This window comes from Lepisosteus oculatus, chromosome 20, assembly GCF_040954835.1.
Source record: "Lepisosteus oculatus isolate fLepOcu1 chromosome 20, fLepOcu1.hap2, whole genome shotgun sequence".
NCBI lineage: Eukaryota > Metazoa > Chordata > Actinopteri > Semionotiformes > Lepisosteidae > Lepisosteus > Lepisosteus oculatus.
The window spans coordinates 14,322,116-14,343,819 of NC_090715.1; the positions used below are offsets into that span (position 1 = coordinate 14,322,116).

Sequence of the window (21,704 nt, forward strand, 5' to 3'; positions counted from 1 at the left end):
CCGGGACTACAGTACGTAATCTTGCATAAGGTTATGACTTTCCACTGGCCTGTTCCTCAAACCTACTGTATAATGTGTTCCACAAAACAGGAGCCTACGCCAAAAGTTATTGATCTGGTCAAAGCAAAGTTTTTTTTTTAATCTTTTGACCCCTCAATGCAGCACAACATGGAGTGGGGAGCGAGGGAGCTGGAGGAGAGGATCCCTGCGGACCTCAGAGGCAGAATGAGGCGCGATCTCGCCAAGCGGGGCTTCGTGATGCCGAAGGGCTATGGAACACCTGCTCCTTTGAGCTCCTGCGGAGGACTGGACAGCTGCAGTTTCCGAGCCAGGACGGGGAAAAGAGACATGGACAGCAGCGAGTGGTGACACTCTGAAGGGCGTGGGCGGACTTTATTGTGCACATCCAGCCCCAGCAACCACTTACAATCACCCTTTTAGGATTTTATCTTAGAGTTGTATTTATTGTAAGAATTGTACACCTTGTGGAAATACAGCTCATTTTTAGGTCAACAATGACAATCATAAAAAATACTGTGATGTTTTTAAGAAGCCTGCGGTTCTCTACGTCCAGTGTAACACATGATAGAATGGAAATGAAATGCGAACATATTTTAGTCTCACACAACCTATGCATACACAACCTATGCATGCTTTATTTACGTACTTCACACCTTGTGGGAAGCTCCCATTAACCTCTCTAGGTTGGATACAAAATCTTATTATTGCAAAGCTTACTCTGAGCACATGAATGGCACTTGGCACCTTTCAGTAACACACAAGCCCAAGAAAAAGGCTAAAGTCTTGCTTACGGCGTAGAATCTGATGAATGTATTTATCAAAAAAGAATGCAGTTCACCAGAGGGAATAATCTTTAACTGTGTACAGAAGAGAGCAGAAGCTTTATCAGTAATAATAATCACTGACTAACCAACAGAGACTTGGGCGTCAGATGTAAATCAGCTCAAGGAGGCTACATAGTGTGCCCAGTGAATCCCAGTAATTGATAACCATAAAATAATAAGTATTTTACCTTAATCCACTGAATGACCTAGCTTCATTAACAATAGTTATGCATTTGTGATGTGCCTGTCAATGCCTGACACTTTATGTTTGAGGTAAACTAGAGATAAGTGAAAACCTGCAGTATTCCTTAAAATAATATCATTTATTAGCTGAGAACATTATGATTATACAAACTATAACTAAACCTCTGATTTTATTAGAACAGATATTTGGATATCTGCTCCCACACTGGAAAGAATGAAAGAATTCACAGCAGAATGTTTGGGCAGAGTGTGATGGTACTGTACGCCTTGAAGGAAGGACCGAGTTCTTTTCAACAACATTTCATTGTTTTATTGCTTGTTTTATTCCTGAGGACTCAGCAAAACACTGAACTAAAGCGCAGACTCTTTTTTCAATGTCGTACAGCGAAAACAAAACTTTTGAGTATTCACCTTGCTGTCACAGAGTGAGGAAGGGAGCATTAGTCTTACTCCAGGTCTTCTGCACTATTCCCTGGAGGGGATGTGTGTGTAGATGTGTAGCTACAGCAGAGTACTGCACCTGGGACACAGCAGTGCTCTGAGCTGAGATGTGTTTCAATTCATGTGATTAGTCCAGGCTTAGCAGCTTCGAACTGCCTGAGGCCACAGGCCTGTCCTGGGGAATATAGGCAGATGACACCTGCCCGGGGGTAGTTTCTCTTTTAATAGAATAGAATAATATTAAAATAGGAGTGTTTTCACGTACAGTACGTTTCCAGTTAAAACGCCTGTCAGTTCTTAAAACTGCATTCAAAATGTAGAGCTACCAAGATGTGCTGATGGATTAAGCCTTTCTGAAACTCAGCTTTCTATTAGTATCTCTAAAATCTTCCTGAGTCTAGGGCATTCCACTACCTCTAATGACTCCTGTTCTTTTGAACTCCTAGAGACTCAATTAATTCCATCCATGGGTTTTTAATTTTTCTTAGCATATAAAAAGAAACATTTGGAAAGTAACTTGCCAAGTGAGCTCAGTGCTAAATCGATTCCCACAACATTTCTAATGGTGTTAATTAAATATGCTATTTGTATTGCTAGAATTTACAAGTTTCAGAACAACTTTTATCCCAGCCCACATGACATACTAGAACAAAAATACCCTCAAATTCAAGACAGGGGCACTTTTTAGAAATAAATGCACCGAAGGACATAATTCTAAAGTGTTTACTAATTGATTTTTACTGTATGCAGAGGCTTTTCATGATTACCACAAGAAAATGAAATATATAGTGTGTTAAAAATTAATGTTTATCAAAAGTAATTAGAATTGATTGAGAAAAGGAATTCTGGGCATGAAAATGTGTTTCATTAACTTTCACTGACTTTTACAGTGCACTACTAATGGTAATAGAGCCCAAGATTTTGAGAGATAAAGACTGCAACTCTTTGGAAGGACCTGTATGTTTATATTTTAGAAAACAAAAGTAAGTAAAAAATAAAGAATAATTTGTGAGTGTCCATAATTACGCACAAACTTTTTCTCTGCTTCAGGCTGGAGGCCATGTGGAATCTCAATGGGAGAGAGGGTTCTCTGAGAAGACAGTTCCCTCCGGTGGAGCCTGAAGCACTGGGAAGGACCTGAAGAGTGTACAGTAACGTTTGCCTTCTTTTTCGATTGGGTGCATCACACACGGGGTAACAAAAGTTTAAAGCACACTGAACAAACACTATCACTTCCTTTTACCGTTCAGAGTTCAGTTTTTAAGTTTTGGGAGCTGGGGAGCACATACTGTACTGTAGCCTCTTGTTTCTATTACTCAGAGGTGCATCAATATAATTAAGGTGTCATTAAGTTCATTAAAAGATATGAGTGCTTTTCCAATTATCTGTTCTCTTACCTATTACTAGTTAGTCGGTTGTTACAAACACAGATTCAATTCTGGAAACACTGGGCCCAAAGCATGACTGCTCCCTGGGTGGAGTACAATGCCAGTACATTGCTAGTAATGATGTGACAATATAAACGCAGAATTTAATACACAATTTCCCATTTTTTCCAGCTTTCAGTGAAGTGCTTAATGTGGACCACAGCCTCAAATGTAACCTAAATAGCAAATGATAACTGGTTTTAATTAACACAAAAACGGGTTTTGAGAAAAAAAAAATTTCTTTTCTCAAATGTAGCAAAGAGCTGAGCCGTGTTTTCCGTGTCTCTGAATTCATCCATTTGGATTGCATATGTATTAAATTAGTTCTTTCTCCGAAATATCGCATATAATTTCAGAAAGTCTGTGAAGAGTCGTGCTGTGTGAAAGCAGTGTGCGTTATAATAACGAGCTTGCCCCCAGCCAACATTACACAAGTCACTGCGGGAGAGAGAATAAAAAATTCACAGATGTAACGCGCTTTCTTGCATTTTGCAGTTAGAAGCTCTATAAAAATGCGAGGCTTCTCAGACTGCTTTCGCTTAGCCTAGTGACGTTACAGGTGAACCTCTCCCTCTGATTAAAGTCATGTTGGTTCTGTATAGCAGCCTGTGAGCTCCTACTACCCAACACACGGAGACAGTGTCATCTTAATGTCCCACAATAGTAGAGCATGCATTGCTGTCTTACAGACCTCTGTAAGAAATTTCAAAAGGACAGAATTTCGCTCCTTATTTTACAAGTAATGCATTTACCTATGTTTATGTTTTAAAAAAAATATAAACATCGACTGTTAAGGCTATACTGTACTAAACTGTATGTCATACCGCGGGATTGTATCGGCTGTGTATACGTGAATGAGTCGAAATGAAAACGCCCACGAAATGCTGAGTAAGTAGTCCATACAGAATATTAACTTCCCTTGAATTTAAGAGCGCAGTAGTATTGAGCTAATATTAAACACGGTTTAAAAAATTCAAGAATATTAAGAATGTATATTTTTAGCGTTATAGATTTTTTCAACTTATCCCGTGAAATCCTTCAAAGTCCACCTAGGGGTAAACATAAACCCTTGTACTATACTATTTCTTTTTTAGTCATTTTGTCTTTTACTATGCACGTTAATCAGCTCCATGCACTACTGTGTCCCGCCCGAGAGAGAGGCAGATTTGCTGAACACATTCTATGAAATGCGCACGGTCACCGTTCCCTGCGCTGACAGACCACAGGAGTGACAGATCAGATAGGGTTGTCACCGACAACACCGACGCCCGGCAAATTAAACAGCATTCGTCCAAATCACAGGTGGAGAAGGACACAATCTGACGGTGAATCAGCCTCAAGTGTGTTAAGTTGACTGTCTTGAAGTCCCCTGTCTACCAAGGTTGCTCATTCATTTCCTTTGAAGTGTCCCGCGGTGAGAAAGGACGCTTTGGGCGTTACAATTCTGTGACTTTCCCTGGCAGGAAAGAGTCTAATTTCCCAATCATGGCAAAGCCTACACCTGCTACATTCTTTTGTCTCTTCTGTGTTTAGCGAATAAAACTCGGGTCAGTACAGAGATGCTCCGTTTAGAAAAACTGAGATTTTGATGCTGAAGTTTCAAATCACTAGAAGCTCAAGTGATTTTACTGAACCAATCCCACTGAAGTACTTTGCTCAAGCTCCAGTAGTACTCCATTGGGTTTAAATCTACAACCTTGGAGGTTCAAGTGCAGAGCCCTTTACTCTGTTAGTGTTTGTCATTTGAGAGCAAAATACATACAGTATATACTGATGGGAAAAAGAAACGCAACACCTCCTCCTCCACACTCTGGCCCTCCGGTCTGCGTGGGACAGGCTGAAGAGTGACTCATCTGTGAGGAGGACCTGATGCCACTGCTGACGAGTCCATCGCAGCCTCTGTCTGGCCCAAGCCAGGCGGGTGTGATGTCTAGGAGGTGTGAGCAGGGGGCCTCTGACAGGTCGCCTTGCTCTAAGGCCCGCAGTCTGGAGCCTCACTGTCTGCAGTTTCAGCAGTACGGGGGGCAGATCTGAAACGATCTCTCAGATGGACCAGTCTGTGTCGGTCCTGCTCTGGTGTGGTCACTCGAGGGCGACCGGATCCTGGATGGCGATTTGTCCTGCCGGTCTGCTGAAACCTTCGGGACACAGTGGAGCAGCTTACTCCACAGAGTCTGGCAACACTGGCACATGACATGCCTGCCTGCAGCATGCCAATGTCTCTCTCCCTTGCTTCTGGTGACATTCGAGGCATTATGGAATGCACAGAAAACTGAGTAAGTGTGGCCTTTGTCTTGCAGTGACCTAAGCTTTGAATTAAGACCTTTTTAAAGGTGACCTGATCAGGCATTGTTCCACCTGGACTTCATTGGGTAAAGTGCAACTAATGTGCTTTCATGTGATTGGCAAGTTGCAATGTCTCACTGCACAAACTGTATTGCTGGTCAGAGGGCTTAAAACAAATTGACAACGTTTTGTGAAAGTACATAAGCTATAACCAAAGTATTCTCATTCCTGAAGAGGAATTTTCCATCAGTATAATATTTACATTTCAATGGCTTGCGTTAGTGTTTAAAATATTAGATGGGTGGTAACATCCCACAAAATCCATGTAGTTTTTAAAACCTGCTGTTCTGTGAATCTGTGCTGTAGTGCTTCTGAAAGGCACTCAATACATGTCTAACACTCGATCTGATTAAACTGTAAGGGGTTCTGTTTTTCTGCAGAACAGGATTGGTAAAGAGTAAGATTCTTCCGGTGATGGTGTAATACCACTGAGTCATCAGTTTAAAAAACGAACAGAAATGCATGTAAACCAGAAAAGTGCTCTGCATGTTAACAAGTAGCAAATACAGTACTGTACCTCCACCAGCAGACACCAGACTCCACTCACGGATGTCATGGTCTATTTCTCATATTTGTTTGTTGAGGTTTAAATAATTCATAAGCACAAACCTTCCAGCATGGTGCTGTGGTCCTAATGTTTTTGAGGTAACTTGTTTGACCTTCCGGGAAAAAGAAATCACATTCCTATTTTAAAGAGAACAGTACCTCTGGCATCTGCTTACCACAACACAGTACTTTTTTGGAAGGATTAGTGAAAGAAGATTCTACCTGGCCAAGATACCAGCACTCTCCAGATTGTACTTATATCTGCACAATAATCTTGTTTTTAAGTCACAGCGGAGGTACAGTAGAAACAGTTCACCATCAGTTATTCTAGTCTGACTCTCATTTCATATGAACTGATACAGTTTATTTTGCATTCCTACTTTTCTGAGGAAGTACCAAAAAGAGAGGACTTTTTTCACTGTTAGTCAAGTCTTGGTACATTTCTTTATAAGCCATTTAAAAACAACTTCACTTGTAACTCCCAGAGCTGCTACCTCAGTAATTTGTTAGTTTAGATCGATAAGTACCAGTTGCTTGGACGTGTCTAAAGAGCTTCATGGTCACTGGGGACTCAACTGTTAGCACCACAGTTTGAGACTGTTTTGTTTTTACTGCCAGTCATGTATTTGTCTAAGCCAGTAAAGTAAAAGCTAGGGTAGGATTAACAGTATTGTCATACTGCTCGGTATCTTGTTTTTTATAGAACTGTAATTTCCTTGTCTTCTTTACTATAAACCCAGTAGTGATGTCCTTGACATCAAGTGTTGTGCATAAAACAAAAAGAAATGATTAACGCTCACACAGTAGATGGGTGCATTCTGGAACAGCATTCTAACATAATGGTCAAATTCATCCATGTACTTAAAAGACATTTAACCTGTATTTAATATGTGAGGAAGCAAACACTAAAAGGCTTTTGATCTCAAAAGCCTCTTTGTCACTGGGTTTCTGTTAAAGATCAAAACGTTGCCTTGAAGAATAAACATTCTATACAAGTCTTAATCTTTTTTTTATCAAGCATGATGCTACTCAGAGTCATCAGAAGAATACTTTTCTTTACTACTGTTCATGTTTATGATGCACTGGAATGTGATTCTCAGCTGAGGAGCCACTTTGTTTAGAAATCCCTCAGAACTATTTGAACAACACTGCATAAATGCAACCCAGGATATCAAAACACATGCAGGGAGTAGCATGTATTATTCACTTTTCCTCCTTCTATAGGTAACACTTTTATCTTGAAGCTCTTGTCTCACAAGAAGGTTTCTGAAATGTTTTTTTTTTCAGTAATCAAAATGCAATAGTTCATCTAAATACACCTTGCGCTATCTCACCTGCTTTTAAAGATATCTGTTTGAAATCCAGCCAGGTGAGTACGGATTACACTAAATTGGATTTACACCAAAATGCGACAAGCAGAACAATTGAGAACTGTCTAAAAACTACAGAACCAAATTACAGGGAGAGTGTTCTGCACATTTAGAACAGGCGTAATGGGATCTGGCAGATATTATGCATCAATCAGAGACTGTGGTGATACAAAGAGCAACAGGGCTGCGGAAACTGCATACAGTGTACACAAGGGACCATTAACATAGCAAACTGTCATACCAGCCTACCTCACTCCACTTCCAAAGGCATCTAATGGCATGCTAACCGAGTTATCTGAGCAGAGCAGACAAATAGCTATGAATCCAGCAGTTGGGCGACGCACTGAATATTAGGAGAGTAAGGGAAAACTTCCTGCAAATGCAAATTCCCCCATATTTGCTCTACAGTGCCTAGGCAAGGACTGGGAGTTCTGACAGCAGTGGCCTAAAGCAAAAAACAAGCATTGCGTCACCCCTGTTTCAGTTACTTAGGAAATGCTGGAGATCTTAGATATGACAAGAAACATACACTACTTCAGGCGTCTTCATAAGAAGTGTTGTTTTCAGACAAGGGGGTTTACGGATTACTCTAAAGTACATGGATTCATTTTATTTAGGAGTTTTATTTCATGTAGATGCAGACGCACGCTCACCCTTCATGTTTTTACAGTTCTTCCTCCTCTCCAGCCTACCCGAGAGTGTCCTCACTCGGCCCAGTGCAGAGCAGTGCTGAAGGACCAATACAGCTCGAAAGCAGGTGAATTCGGCATGACCCCCATGCTCCTGGGCCTGTCTGATCAGACCTCCTGCCCAGTGCTGCCAGATGTGATGAATTATACAGTGGCTCAGTATTAGTAAACACTAGCCCCTGGGTTTTAGATGGAATCAACAGAACAAAGTAAATTATTGTTTCGAAAATAATCTGTGGTTTAATGGCAAAGATAAACTGAATGTATACTGTATAGCACTTTCTTTATTCAATTTGGCATTCATATTTACTTTACCTAGAAATGCTGAGACAACTGTGACTGAGATAAGATAGAGCAATTTAAGAGAGGCTACAAATTAGAGAAGAACTTGCTCATTAAACAAATTAAACAAATGTTATAAAAAATGAGCATTTCTTGTAAGATCCCAGTAAATCAGTGAATTACAGTGTACCACTAGTTTGTCAAAAGATACATTGATATTAATTTCAAAATACACTTGCGTTTAATTTCTCGTTGTGCTTCATTGCCTGAAACAATGCCCTGGTATAATCCTGTCTTCTTTCAGATATATAGAGCACACATGTTAGAGCATTTCAGAATACTGAAAATGAATTAAAAGAATGCATTCAACTTGTATGTGCACACAAATACATGTTTTTTTCCGTTGGATTGATTTCTTCTTTCAGTCCAATGGATACAAGCAAGCTCAACAAAGTATATCGTGTTATTTAAGACAAGGCACAATATACCAATAGGGCTTTAAAAAGGAATGAAAGCAAAATACGTTCACCATGTTACCTTTAAAATAAAAACAACAATCTTACAAAAGCCAAAAGCTATGCCCCTGGTAAGTTTATTTCTTTGATCATGATTGTATACGTCTGGGTAATCACCAATCCAACATTTTCTCAGCTATACAGTGTTCATTCTAATAGTTGTTCATAATTGTCAGTGGAGCACAGAGGTATTCTATAAATTGTGACTGACCTTGCAAGTGCACGTTCCACCTCATCGAGTTTAACGACAGAACGACATCCTCACAGAAGGCTAATGGCGGCATCTTGAATTTTCATTAGCATTTAGATTCTAACTAATACCAACAGCCACAGTAAAGATTTACTGGTGTCATAATTCAAGGCATTTCAGGAACAGAGCATTTTATATGGGACAAGTTTTATTTTTTTCTCCACCTTAAAAAAGGTAAAATAATTACAATGACTGCAACAGGTTTTTTTTCTGCAGCAAATAAAATAGTTCTTGGGGTAACCAGCAGAGGTCTCTATAGCCCTGTGAATGAGGGAAAACTGCTTTTCAGGGTAATGAAATTGCAGTTCATTTAATACTTGCTAAAAGGGGTGGAATGGAGGCTTCCTTTGAGCTTCTGTTTCTATAAAGCATTATAAGTAATATTACATAATAACTGGGATACAATAAGAGTCAGGATGTGCTGTACATATACGATTATAATATCCCCTCTGAATAAAACAGCACCAACCCTATTTTAGTCTAAGGGGATTAAAACTGCTAAATTGCACAGACTGCTGCTTCACATACTTAAAAATAATAATAATAATTGCTTACACTTATATAGCGCTTTTCTGGACACTGCACTCAAAGCGCTTTACAGGTAATGGGGACTCCCCTCCACCACCACCAATGTGCAGCCCCACCTGGATGATGCGACGGCAGCCATAGTGAGCCAGAACGCTCACCACACACCAGCTATCAGTGGGGAGGAGAGCAGAGTAATGAAGCCAATTCATAGAAGAGGATTATTAGGAGGCCATGATTGGTAAGGGCCAATGGGAAATTTGGCCAGGACACCGGGGTTACACCCCTAATCTTTTCAAGAAACGGCCCGGGATTTTTAATGACCACAGAGAGTCAGGACCTCGGTTTTACATCTCATCCGAAGGACAGCGCCTGTTTACAGTACAGTGTCCCCGTCACTATACTGGGGCATTAGGACCCACATGGACCGCAGGGTGAGCGCCCCCTGCTGGCCCCACTAACACCTCTTCCAGCAGCAACCTTAGTATTTGCCAGAAGGTCTCCCATCCAGGTACTGACCAGGCTCACACCTGCTCAGCTTCAATGGGTTGCCAGTTGTGAGTTGCAGGGTGATATGGCTACCTGCCTTCACCCAAGATTTCCATCTCTCTAGTCCCCCTTCATCTCCCCTAACTGTTCTCATGCTTGTTCAACTTGGTCTTATCTACCACACCCCTCGGCCTCATTTCCACTGCCTCTCTCCCCCCTCCACAAACGAGGAGGCTATACAGTGGAATTATTCTGTTTTCGTTTTACTTTTCTGTGCGGAATTAACGTCTACTTGTTCCATCTCGCTTCAGGTAACGGAGGTGGGGTGGGTTAATTTCCTTTTTGTTCATTTCGGAAACTGCTTGACAAATGACATGAAAACGGTAACTGACTTTCCATAACGGGAGTGAATGTACCGAGGCCTGGACACCTGGGACCCAGAGACGCTAGAGCTGGGCAGGTTTGCTGGGACCTTATACAGGCACAAGGTGCTGTGCAGAGTACTTGTTTCTTAATGAAATTAAAGTCTCGCTCTCCTGCGGCATCCAGATCTCACCAGCACATTGTTACCTCCCCTGAAGGGGGTCTGTATATTGTGGGCGCCCCTGCACAGGATCTTTGTGGGAGACTTTTAGGGCACTAATCTGACACTGTGCACCACTGTTCAAGCACTCAGGTGGGCTTATTTTCTCTACAGTTGAGACCGTGTCTAGAGGTGAGGTGCTGCTAGCCTTACATTTACCATAAACATCTAGACAACCTACTAGCTTCACCATATACGATTTTCTGTCAGTAAACACCAGCACCACAAAAGTGTTTACAATTTCTCTCAAACCAGAAGAAGAAAGACATAGAATCATTGCCATGTTTTATTATCATAAAAGAACAATAGCACTTACAAACCTCCCATAATATTTACTAATATTACAGCACCACAGTCTGTCATGGTAATTACTAGGCTTACTCGGTAATTACATGAATGTGCCATGCTACATTGTGGTATAAAAGTGAATTATGATAATTGCCGTTGTTAAAATAGAATTTCCATGACATGTAGAAGCACATTTCACATACATTGGTTGTAATTCCTGGGGTGCTATCTGCATGGAGTTTGTACAGTATGTTCTCCTCTTGTTTGTGCACCTGTGTTTGTATCTTTGTGTGCCCTGCGGTAGTCCTGGGTGTATCCTGCCTTGCGGCCAATGCTTGTGGGATTAAGTTAAATGGAATAAAGTGGTTTAGAAAATGTATAGATAGATTTACTATTTTAATACTATGTGGTTCATTCGTGGTTCCTTTCAGAATTTGGAATTGTATATTGTTTTTCCTTTCTTTTAGCCCCAGTTTCTCTCCACTTGTCATTTCAGCTTTCACAGACACACTAAAAAAACCCGAGTAGCTGTTGCCTGGCAAGCTTATGATATCCTGGCTGACTCATATTCTTCTCATGGGCAGTGCATGAACTATTATGGGCTGTTATTTGGGAAATAGCACAGCTGCCTAATGAATGACAGCTTAGACATAAACCAGCGTATTTACATTACAGGGCTTAAACTGCACTCTGAAGTACTTTATAGCCTTTACAGGTGAGTTGCTTGAGAGAGCTCACGGTAGTTTTCAGCCTGGGATACTATGTTGCAAGGAAAAACAAGAGGGACACTCATTATTAAGTGCCAGGCCATCCATATATAAATGACCACAGTCAGTCCACTACAGCAGGGATAGTCCACCTTGGCACTTCCATTCCATGTCTCTGCCCCAGCTAAACCTTAGTTATCAAAGTGACCTTTTGCACCTGGGCTAATTAAGTAAATAAGGATCAACTCAGAAATTAATTATTGGAAGGTTCAAAGTCCTATAAGACCAGAAATGAACCAAGAGGAAGGCTGGCTGATCGTAACTCCATAGTATCTATTTTATTAAAAACAGAAGTTTATCATAAGTTCCTCTCCTGTGTCCCCTTGAAAAGACCTCCAGCTTTCTCTGATTAACTGCCAGCATACTCCATACTGCATGTGTTCAATGTGTTTTGTGCGAAAGTATTTTATAAGTTTGAAGGTCAATCTACTGAAAAGTGGCCCAAAACGTGATACAACTTCATTCCTTTGCAGGCACCATACAGGTCACCTAAGAATGAAAGGCCTTCGGGTAGATTAAATCTGTGATGGTTTTGTCAGCTCAAAACAGCAGGGGAACCAAAAACATTTTTGCAAAGGGTGAAAAACAGTAGGCTGTTTCAGAAAAGACAGGTTTCAAAAGCAAATGATGGGGATATTTATTAAAAAAGCAGCTGAGCTTTCCAAAATGCTATGGATAGAAGCAAATTAATCTATTTTTAAGAAGAAAAACATGATTGATCACATATGATTTTTTTTTAATTTGTGAATGTGCATAGCCGTGCAATTTTTTTCCCCTTTTTCTAAATAACTTCAGAACTTCTGAACATATACACTTTTTGGTGCCAGTCATTCTCTTTTTAAGAAACCTCCAATAAGTATTCACCTCAATTAATAATACTGGTGGGCTCACATTTCTTCCTATTACATCCATGTCATTGTACTGAAATGTTCATAGACTCTAGTATACGCTGTGTTAAACAGTACCCCTACAGTTTGTATTCAGTGTCATGTTTAGCTACAATAAAGATTAAGTAGGTGATCCATGGTGCTTTACATAATGCAGGGAGCAGGATAAAACTGACATAAAACACAGCACTCCCATAATTTCTAATTCATAATGTTAGAACATGACAGAAGCAAGTGATATTGCACACTGCAGTGATTAGAATATCACAACAGTGTGAGACTCCAGAGAATATTGGTTTTGGCCGCCTTGACTTAACTTCCTGAGGTCCTGGCCAGAAGATGGAGATCTCATTTTTAGCACTGGCTCAGATGGTAGTCTATTCTAAGCCCTTGGGCTCCCTGACTCCTCGTAATATGAATCCCTTTGGGAGTTCTTGCAGGATGAGGGTTTTCCCTCTCACTATGCAGTGGACAGTTTCCTCCTAGGAGATCTAGCCAAATCTGTGATTCAATACAGCTATCTTTTCTGGCAACCAATTAATTTTAATTACAATATCCACCCACTAAACATGGAGGCTGGCTATTGGAAGTGAAAATATTTTCTTATTGTCTTGGGTAAATTTGACTCTAATTGACAACTGGCTCTCTTTCTACACCCAAAGGAAGTATGGAGGAAGTCTAATAACATTCAGAACACGATGCGAAAATTACCCTAGCAAACACTTCACCACACAGACACTCCTGAATTACAAAGCAGCTCTGTGTGTTTGGAAATAAAAACAGATATTCAATTATGCTATTCTAAGATTCAAAAGCTGACCTACAGCACACTTCTCTAGTTCTGTCAGGTAACATGAGTTAGTACTACGCAGACTTGGCTGGAACAAACTGCAGAGGCTTAATAAGCCAAGAAGTTCCTCTGCAACATCACAGGAAGCTCAGCCTGCGGAGATTAAATGAGCAGGCCATGTGAGAAACAAGGTTATACATTTCATTTAGTCAGAGGCTCAGTCTGGGACTTGACCTTCTGCTTTCCCGTCGGCTCCCACTGCTGAAGCCGTTTCAAACAGGAAGCAGCCTGCGCTCTCCCTGCTGAGCCCAACACGGCACGCCTTTGCTTCAGAGGCACCGTCTCCCAGTCCGTGAATGATCTCTCGCTCGTCCTTGCAACCTCCACACTAGCAGAACCAGAAAGTGAGCTCCTGCGCTGTCCGCAGAAAAAAATATCAGGTCAAAAACACCTTAAAATCGAATTCTGTGTTTTGCCACAGATTTGCTACTCAGCATGACTGCACTGTCAGCCTGATTTACCACGACTGCTTAGAACATCTTAATACAGTAGCATCCTAACAGTCCAGTCATACTGGAGGGCAGCACTGTGTCAGTAGTTAGCATTTCTGGGTTCAGTTCCCTGGGTGCTGTCTGTGTGGAGTCTGTATGTTCTCCCCGTGTGCATGTGGGTCTCCTCCATGTGCTCTGATTTCCTCCCACAGTCCAAAGACATCCTGAAAGGTTAATTGACTGATGGGAAAATTGGCATTAGGTGTGTGTGTGTTAGTTTCCTTCTCCCCTGTGACTAGAAAATAGATGGATGATGTACTGGAAAAATTATATCAATTCAGTCCTGATTTATACTGTAGCTACTGTATATTGAATCAGGTCCATAATTTAAACCTGTAACTAACACTCAACTTTACCAGACCTAAAGAAAAGATTAATTGAATCAGCATAATCAAATAAATATTAGGATTCATTTCTCAAACATTTCCATGCTTCTGTTCACTTCGGTCGGAATCTCAGTGTCACAAAACTCTACAGTCAAATCCTATCCCCTTTCACAATCACGAGTGTGCTTCTGCCTTTCTGCATACCTGAAGAGGAAGAGAAATCACAGGGACGCAGGACAAGAAAATGAAGTTTGACCACGAGGGATCACGTGCATGGCCGCTGGCTCTTCCACGCTCACTGCACATTAGCATCAATTTTGCAGCCAGCACCTGCGACGTTAAGATCCGTAAGAAGAATGAAGTCTGTGTAGCTCTGAGTGAAAGGCATAAAAGTAACCTTTGACTGCGAATGGACTGATGAAAGTCTGCTTTTAAAAGCCACCTGCTACCCTTCAGATACTGTAAATGTTTTTAGTTGTTATTCCACAAGGAGGGTCTACACAAAGGACAGGACACCAACCAATCAAAGGCTGCACACACAGGTAATTAAGAGGGGAGCATGCAAACTCCACACAGAAAGTGTCCCTGGAACCAACAGCTAAGAGACAGCAGTGACAGCTACTTTGCCACCATACTGCCCCTGAAGGGTTTAATATCTTTACAATTTTCAGTATTATTTGTTGAAGAACATAATCATAAACTTTGGACGTATTGTCATTTTAAAATATGATAATGGTGACAGTTCCCAGAACAATCTGCTATATCTAACCCAATGGCCCCCTCTTTTGGTTCCATAGAGAACACTTACTCCTGCAAGCATCTTAACCTAAAGACTACTCCTGATGTGGTATTGACTAAAAGCCACAATAAATATTTAAAATCTGGACATTTGCAAATTATCTAAAATGAATTAATTCTGGAAATGTTTTAGAAACACTCGGGCCTTCTGGGTGAGTGCATTAAACTGTAGAAATTCTTCACACTGGCGCAAATCTGGCAATAAACGTTCACTACAGATTTTTAAACTGTAAGCCAGAAGTTGTTTTAAGAGCAGAAGTCATGTTTAAAGATGAGCAGATTTTCTGCACTGGGATATACTAATGGGCAGCATAGTGGCCCATTGGGGTCCCGGGTTCAAGCTCCAGACCTGGGGTTCTGTCTGTGTGGAGTTAGTATGTTCCCCCCGCGTTTGTGCGGGTTTCTCGCTCTGGTTTCCTCCCACCGTTCAAAACCATACTGGAAGGGTAACTGGCTTCTGTGAGCGGGTGTGAACGTGATTGAGTGTTTGTGTCTGTGTGTGCCCTGTGAGAGACTGGCATCCCAGCCAGTGTGTATCCTGCCTTGCACCTGTTCCTAAGGTCCCCCAGAACCTGGTACTGGATAAAGTGTTTAGAAAATGGATGGATGGCTGTTCCAACACTGCAAATTAAGCTGATCAAATTTGCAACTGATAACATGTCTTGCTCCAGTGCAAAATCAGTTTCACCTCCACTACTTTCTCATAATCTCTAGCAGATACACAGTTCAGACACATAGTTCTGGCTCATCAGTGTGGCCTGAGCACTTGTTCTTTTGTGCAACTGGCTGATCCAGTCATTGCTAAGGATGAAGACATCAATGGGCACCCTGGGCACTGACTGCTGTAGGACAACATTTAAGGTTTTACACCACCAAAGATGCCGAACGCACCATCGATATGTATATATTACACAAAACTGTGCGTCTCAATCGATTGTAGGAATGCATGAGATATGGGACTCCACAGGCCACAGCCTACTGGCCAGTGTGGTGCCCTTGATCCTCAGGTGGAGTGACTGTTGGTGGTCACACAGTAAGAATTACAAGATTAAAAGATGACAAACAAGAGGAGGCCATTCAACCTACCCAATCCTAGTTAGTAGCTAATTGATCTTATGTAACTCCAAACAACTTTTCAGTGTGTGTCTCTCATCCAAGGAATAGAATCAGAAATACTGTATTTCCTAAGTATGTTACAGTACATATACTAGGAATCTGGTCTTGTGTCTTGGTGCAGAACCAATTCAATAATGCATGAACACTTCACAAAAGGAACATGCCCAGCTCAACAGTTATATAAACACTATAGCCCATATCAATGTGTTCTGGTTAAACACGGTCGGGCAGTTTTTGTTTTGATTGACCAGTAGCATCTCCCCAAAGCATATTTTTGAAACAGATGACATCCTGGCTCAGATGAGTCATCGACAATCTTTTCTGTTTGCTTCCTCGCTTCTTTAGTCTGAGTTTATACAGGTCTTCAATAGAAGGCCAATTACTCTGTCTGTACTGCTGACAATGTGATGCAATTTGCCTCTGAAATGGACAGATGTGTTGCCCGTCTTATGCCCTGTGTTTCCGCAATAGCTGTGACAAGGGCACTTAAAGGCGTCAGTGTCCCTCTTACTTTCTCACTTACTATGAAGCAACAACTGCAAAAGCATGTGATGGAACACTTCGGATATCTAAAGGGAGTCGAGTGTGTTTCTTTGCACCTCGTTTTGGGTATGTTGTCTCACCATTTCATATGCTTACACAGGAATGGAAGCATTTTACACTTATGCCAAGCTAATGTTCAGAAACAATAAAAGGAAGCCCCATTTTAAAACAAGAAACATCTTTACTAGAAGTCTTTGACCAGTCTTTCAGTTTCTAAAAGCCATCAGAGTTTACTTCCCTATTCACTGGTTAACTGTATAGAAGCTGCTCACGACTAGCTGTGAGTGCTCTTTTTAAAGTAATTGCTCCTTCTCTGCAATGCTAGTAAGCTCATCTTTTTAAATTCATTTTTCTAAATAACTCATGAGCTAATGATCTTAGATCAGGGCCTGTTCTCTCATGGCTATTATCAGTGCGCTTTGTTTTAATCGGCAGCTTTATGAAGGGCTTCTCCATGACAACTGCACGGAGAAAAAGGAGACAAGCACTGTACCTGTGAAATGGTGCTGCTTAGTGGAGACCCGGTTGGCAGTCTGTACGGTGCAGCATAAGTGCAGCATGGCAAGCATTGTGCCAATCATCACCAGGCTTTGGAGCAGCAGAGTCATTTCAAACTGCTTCCCTATCCTAGGGAAAGAATCGGAATAAGAGTATCACAACACAACACCTGAAACTCCCAATAAAAAATGTGTTCCTAGATTTTGAATTTATATACACAGTATACCTCGACTGCTATGAACTTTGGGTGGGTTACAAGTCCACAAACAGGAGACAGAAACTCCTCCTTACCAGAAGAAGATTCTGAGAATGTTTGCCACCAGCAGCACAAGGCAGACGCGTGTGGAGAAGCCCTCAGTGTTGGAGATCCTCTGGATCTCCTGGTATTGAGGGATGTAGGGCACCACCCCTCCGAACACCATGAAGCACGATGCCAGCCACGACAGCAGAGACCAGGAACCTTCAGGGCCTGCCTCGATATCCACACCCAGATCCACTTCCGTGTCCATATCTCACAGTTTTCCGATCTCCCTGTTCAGATCAAAGAAGATGTCAGTTCCCTAAAGAGATTTATTGAACATGCACAGTGAGTGAGATCTGACGAATCTCATTTTACCAGTGAGATTTTTAGCAGTAGAGAATTCTACGCTTTGTTCTTATGGACATGTTGCCATTATTCTCAAACATATTCAGTATACTGACAGTGACAGAGCACTTGTTGTACTTTGTTTTCAGGCAACACATTTGCTGAATCAGAAAGATGTCAGCATGGGGCACAGAACACTCACTTCTGCTTGTGGTAACTATTCACGTCAGAAATTTAAAAAAAAAAACACTGTATGTACACTTTCTGAAGTCTTGAAAACAGCAGTCTGGCTTCCAAAAATGAGCTCTCTTCAGTATGCTGCTGTACTCTGAAAAAATATAGCTAACAAAAAGAGGGTGGTGGTGCAAAACTGGGTCGGGGTTTTCTTTCTTCACGAGCACTTCTGTTAGAAGTCAAGGCTCAGGTTAAAAGCGTTGCAGTTGTAATTAGTAACAGTTATGGAGGCAACATAGATATGATTAAGTTAAATTCAGAGTAGACTATAGAAGCAGACCTGCAGCAATCTGAAATATACATATTCAAAGACTGAGGACATGTGTCAAAGTGAGACATTGTCCGTCCAGGTGTTTATTTTCCCTGCCGATGATACTGGTATTTTCAAGAAAGCATTTTCATTTTGATCAGAATATGAGACTGAATATACATATGAAAAAATACATATTGGGATATGAAACTGAACTCTATTAATTAAAAAGGAAAAAGGGAAAAAGAAGAAAAATATACGAAGCTTTTTAAAAAAATATGTTTTGGCAGTTCCAAAGAGGCAGCAGGCCACCTGAGCTTCGACCTCACAGTCCAGGAGTTCAGAAGTTCTGTCTTCTGAACTTGCTGCAGTTCCACAAAACCTAATCTCCTGCGAGAATTCCTGAGAGGACGTGTTCTCAAATTTAATGAGACACATCTGCTCTAGGCCTTAATCCTGCTTTAAATGTCATTTACAAAAGCTATGCTCCGTATTAGACAGGCCTCAACAGGAATTACTTTAATGAAAACAGTGGTGGTATTTACAGTAGAAAGAAAAAGTGACTCTTTTGAAAACCACTTCATACACAGAGCATGTCGAATTTTACTAGAAAAGCTTTATTTTTAGGTGTTACTTTAGGTTGGTCTGTCAATGTATTACCTCAAACTGATAAATAGCCACATCTTATCTGTAGCCCTCATCTGCTACTCTATTTAAATATACACAAATAAATTCTAAAACAGTTTTTTGCATTATATTATTAGCATGATATGCAAAACACTATATTTTTGAAGGGGATGCATTTGAAATATATGCATTGTATTTAGCAAGCGAATGTTTTGATCATTTCAAAAAGAAAGATGGCTTACTTAAGAATTGTGAAACACGAGGCATTGAAACTGAAATACCGTACCAAATGGGTTACACCTCAAGTTCAAAAAGCTTAGTTTAAACGAAGAGGCCAGAAAACTGCTAAAATACCCTCTATTCATCATAATTTGTCAGATTAGTTGATTAAGTCTTCTTATAAAGGTGATTTCTTTCTATAGTGACATACTTGTTAGAATGCTCCATATCTCCATTCTGACAGTGAATTGTTTAAAAACCAAAGTATTGATTTCGTACAAAACTGGCCGTGATTTGAACATGGCATTTGATAGTTTTACTTTTCAGCAAAGCGTGAGTTTGACTGCATGATGAAAAAGGAAAATCATTAATTTAAGGAAATAATAATTTTTAAAAGCCTTGTATAACTGAACTGTGCTATCCTCCTCCACTCTGGTAAATAAAAAGCTTATTCAACAGCAGGTGCGTATTTCCAGGTGTCCACAGTTGCTGATTACCAATAATTCTTTGGAATGCTCGGTGCTGTGCAGCTTTGCTCATTTCATTCAACTTTTTTACACAACACCCTGCGTACTACAGCGCCCACATAAATCACGCATTGCTCGTTGCAAAGGTGGGTGGTCACCGCCAGCATCAGTGGGCTTGTCCCACAGGGTGAACGAAACCGGATACACTTTCTCTAAATGGGTTCTTAGTAATGGATCTGCAGCTAAGATTAGAATCTCCCATGAACTCATACAGATACTGGGGATGACCTGCTTGGGACGCCGAGTTGCTTGCGAAACATTGCCTTAGTTGGCAACCATTAAAAATGTACAGTCATTCGACTCAAACGCACGAAAAGTACGTATCAACACTAACACAAAAACAAACTTGCAGTATACCGTTCACCGTTTAAGCGCACGCGTTTTACTTTTTATCTTTATGTGTTCTGTCTCTTTTAATGTAACTTCCTCTGCTTACGACCTGTAATTTTCCAGGTACCACCGGCTTTATTTTAAGTTTATCTAATCCTTTGCAGTTCTCCGTAGATTCTATGCCCGCAATACACTGTAGCTGGGCTGTAAAGTTTAAATTCAGTTTCAGGCTAACTGCTGTACGGAGCGCTTTGAGGAACTTCAAAGCTAGTGCCTGTAAACCCACAACATTTGAAAAAAAAAAGCACTTTTGTTTCAATTCGACAGTATTGTAATTTTAATAACGAAAATAATGTTATTTCAGATCGTGTAGTACTGTTTGCAGTGCTACTTTTTGCAGTGAAACGCGGGGATTTAGAAGAAACACTGCTTACCTTAGTGAGGCGAAGACTCGTTTGACAGCTGCCACAGCGATGCCAAGACACTTCCTGCGATATAAAGGAACATTAATATTACTTCAAGACTGTTATCATTCGTGTGTCATTTGCAACTCTCACTTAAATTTAGTTCTTTGAAAGTTTCTTAGTGGAGTTTGACTTTTATTAGGGCGTTAAAAAACAATAAATCAAATAACATTATAACTGCTAGAGACGAACCTAACATTGATTCGCCGATAGTTTAAAAATGCAATTGTTAAAGGGGGAGTTGTAAATTTTGAATATCCACGTTTAAAGAAAACAGTCAACGCTGTCGCTTCTCCTTAAAGTGATTTGTTATTTGTTCCTATTTAAATAGAAAATCATATTTACCTGTGCGGTGTTACAACCTAATAAAACATATCAGCCCATCAGTTGAGAACTCAAACCTGCGAGATACATGTTACAAGTGTAAAAACATTAAACTCAACGAAAATATCTACATGCAAATATCCGCAGATCTCGATGAAGAAGTGAATTTCCTGTGGGATTGGCGTGCTCACGTGGTTATCCTGAGAAAGACCTAAAACTCGTTTGCTTTACTCACAAGGTAAGAATTTGAGAACTGCATCATTGCATGCTGAATGTCTCGGTTTCATTTTCAGGAAAAGTAAGAGATACAATGGTACCACCCTTCCTGAAAAAAAAAATGTAACATTACACAAAAAGCCTGTTTGCAAAGATAATGGGAGAACTGTGACGTGTTTTTTTTTTTGCTACACTTATAGCAAAAACCTTTACCAAACTGCTTTGAGCAACGCAATGAAACACTATTAAGTTGTTTACCTTGAGCTGTTGTAATCGTCTTTTTCTTCAAGATTCTGGTCAATGTGAATTACAGATGTTCCTGACTGATAAGTTTTTTTTTCTCACTCAAACTAAGCTTATCAATAACGGTAGAGGTTGTTGCAATAGCAAAAATCACAAGTGAAGTGAGGTACATTCTATAAACATTGTGGTCCCTGACTGAGTCAAAGATATCCTTGGGTTTTTGCACAAGTGTTTATTAAATCTTAAGACGACCAGCCTCTGGAACTACTTTATGCTTCACAATGAACAGGTAAAGGTTAATTCCACAATGAGATGTGGAAACAAGAAACATTTTTTTGTTTGTGAGTGAACTTGAACTAGAACTTTATTGCCATATGTAACCGGTACATTTACTGGTACAATGGAATTCTTAGTTACAGAAAGTCTCTTGATTATTAAAACAAGTGTAAAAACACAGTGCAGACAGTGCATCAAGACGATATACAAACAGTAGACAATGTACAAGTAAACAAGTAAACAGTTTGAATGTAAACAATACAGACGTGTAAACAATGACTGGAGATGTGCAATAATTAAGAAATTATAATGAGGTAGATGGTGTAGGTGTG

At 40.5% G+C, this 21,704-nt stretch overlaps 1 protein-coding gene and 1 long non-coding RNA gene across 6 annotated transcripts in view; one reads left to right on the forward strand and one right to left on the reverse strand.

Moving 5' to 3' along the window:
- The window catches only part of LOC107080002 (uncharacterized), a 34,241-nt gene extending 25,631 nt beyond the window's left edge, over positions 1 to 8,610 (forward strand). For all 3 annotated transcript variants that reach the window (XR_001480889.2, XR_011182862.1, XR_011182863.1), the window contains one exon: positions 163 to 8,610. This is a non-coding gene — a long non-coding RNA (uncharacterized lncRNA). The remainder of the gene's footprint in view (positions 1 to 162) is intronic.
- LOC102693725 (solute carrier family 66 member 2) overlaps positions 1 to 21,704 on the reverse strand; it is a 49,134-nt gene that overhangs the window by 23,537 nt on the left and 3,893 nt on the right. Inside the window, exons 1-5 of one of the 3 annotated variants that reach the window (XM_015368151.2) lie at positions 20,873 to 20,968; positions 20,659 to 20,714; positions 20,284 to 20,337; positions 17,368 to 17,607; positions 17,072 to 17,205 (exon numbers count right to left, since the gene is read on the reverse strand). In XM_015368151.2, the coding sequence (XP_015223637.2) occupies positions 17,072 to 17,205; positions 17,368 to 17,585 (352 nt within the window). In that variant the 5' untranslated portion in view covers positions 17,586 to 17,607; positions 20,284 to 20,337; positions 20,659 to 20,714; positions 20,873 to 20,968. Of the gene's footprint in view, positions 1 to 17,071; positions 17,206 to 17,367; positions 17,608 to 20,283; positions 20,338 to 20,658; positions 20,715 to 20,872; positions 20,972 to 21,704 lie in introns of those variants that run through there. The other 2 variants (XM_015368153.2, XM_015368152.2) reach the window with 2 other exon arrangements.